This window comes from Dermacentor albipictus, unplaced genomic scaffold, assembly GCF_038994185.2.
Source record: "Dermacentor albipictus isolate Rhodes 1998 colony unplaced genomic scaffold, USDA_Dalb.pri_finalv2 scaffold_13, whole genome shotgun sequence".
Taxonomy (NCBI): Eukaryota; Metazoa; Arthropoda; class Arachnida; order Ixodida; family Ixodidae; genus Dermacentor; species Dermacentor albipictus.
In genome coordinates, this window is record NW_027225567.1 from 8871449 (window position 1) to 8882058 (window position 10610).

Consider the following 10610-nt stretch of genomic DNA (forward strand, 5'->3'; position numbering starts at 1 on the left):
TTACTATATAAAGGTTGCAGCAAATTCATGCTTTCAAATATTTACAACCGTGAAAATAAAGATTACATAAAAAGTAACATTATACATCGGCTTATATTGTGATCTAATGTGTTTCCGACTTGCAGCCAAATGCACATTAAATTTGTTTTGTTTCAGCGCTTTTAAAGCGTTGTGTCCGTTCGTGCATGCAGCCGCCTTACCGCTTCGAAAATATCTGTGCTGCCACATCGCCTGACACTGCAATACAGCGTTGTCGCGTTTTTATTATTCGCGGTAATATACCTAAAGTGCTAGTAAATCTTCAGAATACACAAGCTGTTTTTTCGACAACCTGTCTTCGCCAGCGAAAGTCACCCCCCAGGCGGCACGTCAGGTCGGGCCAACGTTGGAAACGTATTGGCACTTCCTGGCCCAATGACGGCCTACGATTAACAGCGTGGTTCCAATATTGGCAGTGCCATTCTGCTTCTTGGCCCAATGTTGGCCTAAGGTAAACAGTGTGGCGCGAATATTGGCTGTGCCATTCTGAAAGAGATCCAACGTTGGCCCACACTACACAGTCAGTAAACAATATTGGCTGTGCCATTCTGATAGAGATCCAACGTTGGCCCACATTATACAGTCAGTAAACAATATTGGCTGTGCCATCCTGATAGAGATCCAACGTTGGCCCACATTACACAGTCAGTAAACAATATTGGCTGTGCCATTCTGAAAGAGATCCAACGTTGGCCCACATTACACAGTCAGTAAACAATATTGGCTGTGCCATTCTGATAGAGATCCAACGTTGGCCCACATTACACAGTCAGTAAACAATATTGGCTGTGCCATTCTGATAGAGATCCAATGTTGGCCCACATTACACATTCAGTAAACAATATTGGCACTGCCGTTCAACAAGGCGGGAATAATTGGACCGACTTTCGTACGGATTTGCCAATATGGGTTACTTGTTCACTTTCTTTGGAGGAAATTGGCCCGTAATAAGCCAATTTTTGCCTTGTCGGTTTTTAGTGTTCTACGACTTGCTGAGTTTCAACAACGTGTTTTGAAAACTAACGCACTGATCACAGGCACACTGCGCGGGCACCAGAAATATGTTTGCAAGCTGCGACCACCTGTGGAACCACCTGTCGTTCTCCCATGTCATGCATGGTACACCGCCATTTTTGCACTTGGCCTTCACCGAAATGCGCCCCCTAAAGAGAAAAGCCAGTGCACCACGTAGCAAGCAGGGGAAGTGGCATAAAATTAGCCGCTGCTTTATTGATCGTGCATGGGAACATGAGATTTCCATAAGAAGCAACGGTATTGCGAATTTGCCTACGCATTCTACATTTTGCATGTGCGCTCCGCGGCTTTGGAGGATCAGGATTCTGAGGAGAATCGAGAATTACAGTGCCACAGAGCTGATGGAACCGGTTTTATATTGCATCGAGATGGAGCGCATATGTATTATTGAAACTTTTGTTTGTTTGTTTAGCAGGCATGGCATGGTGCGGTGACATAATCATCATGCTCCTATTCCAATATATTTGCTTGTTCGTGCATGTGTAGTAAGCTCCTTGTATGAATGCCCCTGATAAAAAAAAAATTAATTGCAGGTTTTGCCTTTCCCGTGTCAACAACCTCTTGTCTTTGCCTGTATTTGGCAGGGCGCATTCCGGATTTTTTTTCGACCTAACTTTCCGTCCTTCAGCCCCCACTCGCCTCTCCCCCACGCACCCACGTGAGCCTGGTCAATGCTATCGGTCAAGCGCTCAGAAAGCTCTTTCTGCTGTATCGAATTGGCTGCTCTCGGAAGCACGGGGAAAAGTTGCGGGGTCACTATTGTCCTCGTCCCCCTCCGTCGCTGCCACGCATAAAACGCGGTCGGGCTAGGCGAGGGGGGGGGGGGGGTGGCGTTTACGGCGTTTTCTTCATTCACCCTTTCCTTTCCTCTTTCCTTCTAGGCATCGCTAGCACGCCGACTGGGTGCAACACCGCCTGAGTGCTTGCCGTCTTGTTTGTCAGCGCACTCCTATAGGCCTCGTGCACTGCAGCTTCAAGCCGCGCACGTAGCGCCCTCTGTCGCGGGTAACGGCGATTATAGGTTGGGGGTGAATGCGAAGTGGACGCGTTGACAACGTAGGGGAGCATGGCGCCTCGTCGCGTGGTTGTGAAAACCGGGTCCAGGAAAGACAATTCGCCGTATTGCTGCGTTTATGGCTGTCACAACAGCTACAGGAACACTGCTGGAAAATTGCCGCCGATCAAATTCTACCGTTTTCCTTGGAAATCGTATGAGACTGAAAGAAGACAGAGGTGGATCGCAGCTGTCCGCCGAGCAAGGTAAACATGTCTTACTATCGATTAATGCCAGTTTAATGTTGCACATTGGGCTTCTTGGCATATCATGATGGAGGCAAAGTAGTTGCGCATCAAAAACAGAACAAAAGAACACAGACAACACACACCAAAGCGCCAAATGTGTGTGTCGTCTGTGTTCTTTTGACCTGTTTCTGATGGGCTGCGCCTTTTGCCTTTATAATGCCAGTCTGTGCGCCTTATGTATTCAGACACGTTATCTTCTTGCTTTCTAACAGCTCAGAGGGAGAGCTGTGGCAACCGAAAAGGAATGAAACGCGAATATGCAGTGCTCACTTCGTGGGAAACGAGAGAAGCAACATCGCTCAGCACCCAGCGTACATTCCAACAATATTTCCACCTTGCTACAAAAAGAGTGATGCCGCCTTGCCCCAGACAAAACTGGGAAGATTTGAAAGGTAAGTAGAGAATAGTTTCGTGCCGACTTTTACTAGTGTAGCATGATTATCGGAAGTTCGGAATCATTGTTTGGAAAACTACGTGAGCGTTCGGCCGGCGCGCGGGCGCCCGCAACACGTGAAAATAATCGGCATGATAAAGGTGAAGTCGCAGCGCCGACGACCAATCATGGGCAGTACTACGTAAGGGAAGTCTTCTGAGTACAAGTTTTGAAACACTTGGTGGAACCTTGAAAGTGAAACTTCATAGTTTTGCCCCGATGGTGCATTCGGGCACCTTCTTACGCAGTAACACTCATGCTTTCTGTCTCGTTCTTCTAGGATTCAGCGACGGAGCGCGCTGCGACCAGTCATTGCTCCAACGTGTCAAACTGCCGTCTCCTTGAATTCAGAGGACGACACAGCGGCACTGGAAGAACGCAACGAAATGTCAGACTTGGAAGCCACCGTTTGCTTCAGTCCTGACTCGGCACAGGGCACATCCGCGTCGGAAGAATGCAACAAGTTTGCGTCCGTGGTAAGACTCTCGTTTTTTTACACAGTACACAGTCGGTTTGTGTTCCAAGCAGGCGCATCATGAAATCTTATGGGCTAACATTAACTGTTGTGCTGATTACATTCTGTTGCTATTTTCTGTTCTACAAAATATATTTTTCTGTACCTAACTAGCTGATACTTATACAGATAGGTTCAAAGATTTTTGTCCATGACTTGTATACTGTTCCAGACAACATACAATGCCTATATTTTGGTCTGTTTGATCATTTTCATGGCAACACAACAATAAGGTGTGACAATAATATATGTTAATATTGAATTTTTCAGATGACTCAGACAGAGAACAGTTCATTCCAGGGGCCATGTAGCTTGTTTCTTTCTGTGGTGTCACAGTGTGATGCATCGACACAAGTGTCTCATATTGAAACTAGAGACAGCAGCGTGCAAGCAGAACCTGCAGTGAGGTCAACCGCCACTGGGCCAGAAGAGCGAAGCTGCGTTTTCCTTGGATACAGCTCTCTTTGCGAAAGGAAAGATGCATTCACAGAACTATGTGGAGTCAGTGCAAATGTGTTTGCCATGCTAATGTCTTTATTTTCATCTGTAGTCGTGAGGTCTGTTGATGTCCCTATCCCTCAAAAGATGGTGATCTTCCTAATGAAGATGAAACTTGGCATTTCATTTGCAAGTATAGCTGTACTTTTTGGCCTACATCGTACAACTGTTAGCCGCATCTTTTTTTTCGTTTTGAGGAATCTTCTTTACTCAATGCAACACTTCATTCCTGAACCGCCGCAAGCTGCTGTCAAGGCAACTATGCCAGCATGCTTTAAGGTACACTACCCTAACTGTCGTTTTATTATAGACTGCACTGAAGTGAGAACGGAAGAGCCACCTACTGTAGAACAGCGTCGAGCTCTTTTTTCACACTACAAGGGATGCTACACATTGAAGTTTTTAATTGGAATCTTGCCCAATGGTGCAGTGACCTTTGTATCAAAGGCTTATGGAGGTCGAGCTTCAGACACGCACATAACTCTAGAATCAGGCTTTCTCAATCGAATTGAGCCAGGTGATGTTGTGTTAGCCGACAAAGGTTTTCCAGGCATAAAAGCACCAGCGGAAGGAAACAAGGGCATTGTTGTCTTGCCCCCTTTCTCTAAAGGAAATATGCAATTTACATATGATGAGCTCCAGCAAACTTACCACATTGCTCAGGTACGCATCCATGTTGAAAGAGCTATCCAGCGAATAAAATTGTTTAATATTCTTAATTTTCGAGTATCTAATGATCTCATTCCTTATATGAGTGATATCATGCGAATGTGTTGCATCCTGGTGAATCTGCAACCGCCAATTATAAACACACAAAAGCTTGAGCAATCTTAAGACAAATGCCGTAGAACATGGTGCTATTCATTCCGAATTAGGAAATGAACCTTCTCACCCTGTCAGCCTATATTATATGTTAATGTACATGCTACAATAAATTAAGAAATTTCACGAAGATTTACTCCTTCAAATTGAAACTGGCGTGAAAAGGTTCGCCTTCACTGTTGTATTATATGCATTTGCAGGCAATTCAGGACAGCATTAGTCGTTTTACCAGCATTTATCATGTAGGGAACCATTGCAGGTGACCTCAGGTGTGTATTGCAAGGAGTACCTAATTGTGAGAGCTAGGCCCATCATTCTTCTTGTGTACAGATTTTATAAGAACTGTGTTGAGTTTGAGGATTTTCACCTTGGTATTAACAATGGAACAAGCTGTAGCCTTGGGCAGAAATGCAAAAGACCTCTGTATGTGAATTTAATGCACATTATAAGACCCAGGCAGCGAAAATTAATGCAGAGCCCTCTACCATGGTGTCTCATAGCTCAAACAGAGCTTCAGTAACCATGCTTTAGAGTTGAAAAGTTAAAAAAAGCAGCTGCAACATGTTCATCTATGTTGTGTGTAAAATAACAAAATTTGACTTAACAGAGTGCACATGGCGCTGTGTACAGTACTTTTAATGAGGTTCCTTTTGATATAATTTCGCTAAAGTGGAACTCAGTGAATGCAAGCTGCATCATTTGCACTCTGCTGTAATAACACCAAGCTTGTTTCACATTTATTGTCTTTGCACTCACGCTTGCAGACAAAGCATAAGAATATGTAATGGAAATTGAAAAAAAGTCAACTATATAAGCAACAGGTTTGTGGCTTGTAGGCAACACTAGGCAGATCACTAGCAAACTACCGATGGCCTTGTGTGGAACTCGTACAGATATTTCTTAGTGAAATATTTAGCGCGCACAATTGGAAAGGGCACAGTGAAATGGGGACCCACGAGCGCTTACTCACAACTGTATTATTTTCGGAAAGACACAGAACATAAATACCCCAGCTGTCAGCACTGAGCATGTGCAACAAGAGTCGTCAGTATAAACAGAAACAGATTAAAAAGGTTCAACCTGTATTTAAAAAAGCAAATTCTTTGTCAGTGATTGCAACTGATGTTTGGCTTACGCATTTTTCAGCACACATTTGGATATGAAATGCTTCTTTCATGTGTTTGTTTTTATCCGAAAACAAAATGTCGGTGTCGAAAAATACCAGATCATAATGACATAGATTACAGTGGTTTGACAAGTGCGAATAGTTTTCTTTACTGAGAGAATGCTCATGTTCTTTTAGACGGGTGTTTATGCACTGACCGGTTTGTCCTATGTACACGTTGCCACAGGTTAACGGAAGCCGGTACACAACACCTATTCTGCATTTTGTGAATATTTGGTCTTCTGTATGACTGCAGCTGCATTTTTTACCCTGTTGTCAAACATTTGAAATAGCTTGGCACAGTTTTCTCATCAGATCGGAAACAGGGGTGTAGATTGCATTTTGTCTGCATTACCTGCTGGATACCACTGTGGCTGGATATCTTAATAAAGAATAATAATGAAGTGTATGTTAATAAAAAATCAAACCTCCTTACGGCAGCCTGGCCCTTGGTGATTTCGGCAATCTCTAATATTTGATCAATGTTTTTTTGACGAATTGTTTGTAGAAATCTTTTCCAGGGATAGACATCTTTGAGACCATGTTTTGACTTTTCAGAATAAAAGGAGAGGTCGAAGTGACCCTTAGCGCACTGTGTATGCTGCCCTCCGTATCCAGTTTTTTTTTTAGCAACTCTCGGTCGAAGCTGTCGTCTGCTAGATGTGCCGTCGACGGCACCTGGATCATGTCCCTGCGCTCCTCAAGCTCCTTAATGGCACAATTTACACCTGCAAACTGCGAGAAAAGAGCTGCAGGGTTCACCATCTGCAGAATTGGTTTTCGCGAAGGTCGACTTGCATAATTGATTGCGTCAATCAGCGGCAAAGTCGCATCACACACACAAAAAAAATAAAAAAACGAACTTCCCGTACGGGAAAAGACTTCCTTGATTGATTTTTTGACATCGACGTTGGGACGCGATGATGGTTTCTTCCATGCGCATGGAACATCCGTGCACGATGTATATTCGTATTCATTTACGAATATCGCCATGGCCGCGGCGTGCTTGCACCAGCCTCCACAGCCAGCTTTGCATGTACAGCTTGTGTGCAAAATATTTCTGCAATTTTCTGACAACTAAAAAAGAAAAAAAATGAAGCGGTTAGCGATATTGAGGCACTTATTTATTTATTTATTTTTTTGAAGAAAGGATCGGTTCACCTCAAGACGCACATCGTAGTCCACGCTTTTCATCTGGGCGACATATTTGCCGACGATGTCCGACGGGCCTCTTGCGTTCACCGATTCTTCTCTTACTGCGTAAACGTGCCTGCTATAGTACAACCTCGCACCCATGCGTAAGCAGCTCTTCTTGAAGTAGCCATCGATATTTTCTATCTTTAGAAAGCCGCAAAACAACACACGCCGATCACTCGTCAACGCCATCTCCACCCATAGCGCAGTGCGCGGCGCGGCCGTAAACAGCAGTGCCCCCAACCTGAAATCTCCGAGGATGGCCGCATGTGGCGCTGCATGTACCGGTACAGTGGCGCCGCGTGACCAGAGCTCGAGGCCTATTGTGAAAAATGCTTGCTTGCGGTCGTCATTCCTGCTGAGAAGCCTACATCTTGAAATACGCAGAAAAGTCGCGACGAATTTTTGTGTGTGTTAGAATTAATATAGGCGAAAGAACAACTAGAAAAAACGTTGGCGCTCGTGGCTACCGTCTTCGATGTGGGATGAACTCGGATACACAGAAGCATGGATCTTACAATGGTGAGTGCATTTGTTTTGCGCATGTTATAAGTTTTATAAGGAGCAATATCACCCACGCAATATAACGTGCTATATATATTACTGAAACAGCCCTGGCTAATGTAGAGTGCCTCTAATTACATAGCTATTTTTATTCGCAGCTTTTGAATAGTGCCCGGAGTAGAACACGCGTAAATCTCTGAATTTCACTCAAACTCCAGGACTATGATTTTTTCAAGCCATGCGCGTGGCCTGATCCTGCTAGCCATGCCGAGGAATGGCGTTTCTTCTCACTGTTCTTTTATTTCTATTTGTTTAAAAATACTGTAGGCCTTTGCACAGGCCCAAACAGGAAGTGGATTGTACAATATACACACGACCATGGGAAAAACAGGAAAAAAGAAAAGGAAGAAATATATAAAGCAAAAAAGACTGCCATACAACAGCACTGGTATGCAACACAAGACACTTTTTTTTGTTTCACATGAATCAAGGAAAAAGGTACTCAAAACAATTGCAATATTTGTCGTATAATATTCTTGTAGTTATCGTGGATCTATAAAACACCACTACTCAGCACATTGCAATATTTGCATTTGAAATGCAATCACACGTGCACTAGTGTCCAATCAGCCAACCAACGCATTACCTTTGAACTACGCGCTCAAATACTTTCATGAACAGCCAAAATATGACTCCAACTTTGCGACAAAGCCATCCACAGAATCTGAGTCTGCAATTTCCTTTGGCAACGAATTCCAGATTTCTATTGCCCATGGGAAATATGAATATCTAAGCGTGTCGCACTGTGTCGGATACTGCCTGATGTGTTTATTATGACAGGTTCTATTGGAGTGTCGGTGTGGTGGCTGCACATAATCTCGCTTATCTATATTAATGTTGTTATTACATAGCATAAAAAGAAATTTCATGACAGCCACACGACGCCGACAAACAAGGGTAGGCAGTGCTGCCTGGCTTCTAAGAGCACTTACGCTTTCGTGTCGAGAATACTTATGGTATATAAATCGCAACGCTTTATTTTGAATGCTTTCTAATTTCTGTGAGAGTCCTTTCTGGTGCAGGTTCCACACTATGCTACCATACTGAAGAATTGGCCTTACTAAAGCTTTATATGCTGTTAGTTTCACATAGGATGGTGCTGCAGTTAATTTTCTTCGCAAGAAACCGAGTGTTCGGAAGGCCTTCGTGCATGTATTATCGATATGGGTATTCCATTTTAACGCGCTTGTAAAGGTTATGCCTAAATATTGTTGCGGGAAGAAAGCAGGCCCACGAGTGTAAAATAACTTATATTTACAAATGATGGATATGGCGTTCAGGCAACCGCCAGACTTCGTCTTTCTCTAGTCCAATTCAACGTCTTCCTTCACTTCACCGTGACATCACCCTCCCGGTGGGGGAGCTCCGTCCCGGTGCAAGTTAAACAGCCTCACTTATTGGGGGGACATAGGGCTTGAGCCTGGTGACGTGAACAACATCACTGGTTAAGTTGGGAGGCACGGAAGGCTGACCGAGTGGGGCGATCTCGTAGGTCACGTCGGACAGTTGGCGTAAGATCTGGTACGGACCAGAAAAACGGGACAGTAATTTTTCCGACAAGCCGACACGACGTGAAGGCGTCCAGAGAAGGACAAGGGAACCAGGTGAAAAATGGTGGTCTCGGTGCCGAAGGTCGTAGCGTCGCTTTTGAGAAGCTTGCGAGACTGTGAGGCGATGACGGGCGACATCTCGGGCCTGGGCGGCTAAGTCAACAGCATCGCGAGCGTAAGCAGTGCTGGGTGACTGTACTGCGGAAGGTAGCAACGTGTCAAAAGGCAAGGTGGGGTCGCGGCCGTACAAAAGGAAAAATGGTGAAAATCCGGCAGTGTCGTGACGGGACGAGTTGTATGCGAAAGTGACGTATGGTAAAGCGACGTCCCAGTCGCGGTGATCGTTGGAAACGAACATGGCGAGCATTTCAGTGAGTGTGCGGTTGAGTCGCTCGGTGAGGCCGTTCGTTTGAGGGTGGTACGCGGTAGCAATCCGATGTTCTGTAGAACAGGAGCGGAGCAGATCATCAACGACCTTCGATAGAAAGTAGCGGCCGCGATCCGTCAGCAACTGGCGAGGGGCGCCGTGGTGCAGGATGACGTCTTTTAGTAAGAAGTCGGCGACATCTGTAGCGCAGCTGGTTGGCAGGGCTCGTGCGATGGCATATCTAGTGGCATAATCGGTTGCTACAGCAATCCATTTGTTTCCTTTGATGGAAATTGGAAACGGACCAAGGAGGTCGAGGCCCACACGGAAGAAGGGCTCTGTAGGTATATCAATGGGTTGAAGCAAACCAGCGGGAGGCATAGCAGGCGTCTTCCGGCGCTGACACAGGTCGCAAGAAGCGACATAACGGCGCACAGAGCGATAAATGCCAGGCCAGAAGAAGCGGCGCCGCAGGTGGTCGTAAGTACGAGTGACGCCCAGATGTCCAGCAGTAGGAGCGTCATGAAGTTGCTGGAGCACGGTGAGTCGAAGGTGCTTGGGGACGACTAGGAGGAGCTCCGGGCCGTCAGGACGAACGCTACGACGGTATAAAGTTCCATCGCGCAAGGTGAACATCCGAAGGGACGGGTCATTGGGCGAGGAGCTTAGGCGTTCCATAAGTGTTCGAAGAACAGGATCCTTGCGCTGCTCGTCGCCAATGTGGAGGAAGCCGGAGAGGGACAGAATACTGATGTCCGAGTCTGCATCGGTATCGTCCGGTTGATCCACGGGATTGCGGGACAGGCAGTCAGCGTCTTTATGCAGGCGTCCTGACTTATATATAATAGAAAATGTATATTCTTGTAGGCGCAATGCCCAACGTGCAAGTCGTCCAGTTGGGTCCTTCAAAGAGGAGAGCCAGCAGAGGGCGTGATGGTCGGTGACAACGCAGAAGCTCCGACCGAAAAGGTACGGGCGAAATTTCGCGACCGCCCATACGAGCGCGAGACATTCTCTCTCAGTAATGGAGTAATTTCGCTCGGGCGTGGAAAGGCGGCGGCTAGCGTAAGCGATGACACGGTCTTGGCCCTGTTGACGCTGAGCGAGGACAGCGCCGATGCCATGAC

General features: G+C 45.8%; 1 protein-coding gene across 1 annotated transcript; it reads left to right on the forward strand.

The window, feature by feature from the left end:
- The first annotated feature begins 2067 nt into the window (after positions 1-2067).
- LOC135915884 (uncharacterized) lies at positions 2068-6405 on the forward strand. Its single transcript, XM_065449078.1, has 4 exons — positions 2068-2334; positions 2589-2768; positions 3090-3285; positions 3594-6405. The coding sequence occupies exons 1-4, from the start codon at positions 2141-2143 to the stop codon at positions 4653-4655; spliced, it is 1632 nt and encodes a 543-aa protein (XP_065305150.1). The 5' UTR covers positions 2068-2140; the 3' UTR covers positions 4656-6405.
- The last annotated feature ends 4205 nt before the right edge of the window (positions 6406-10610 follow it).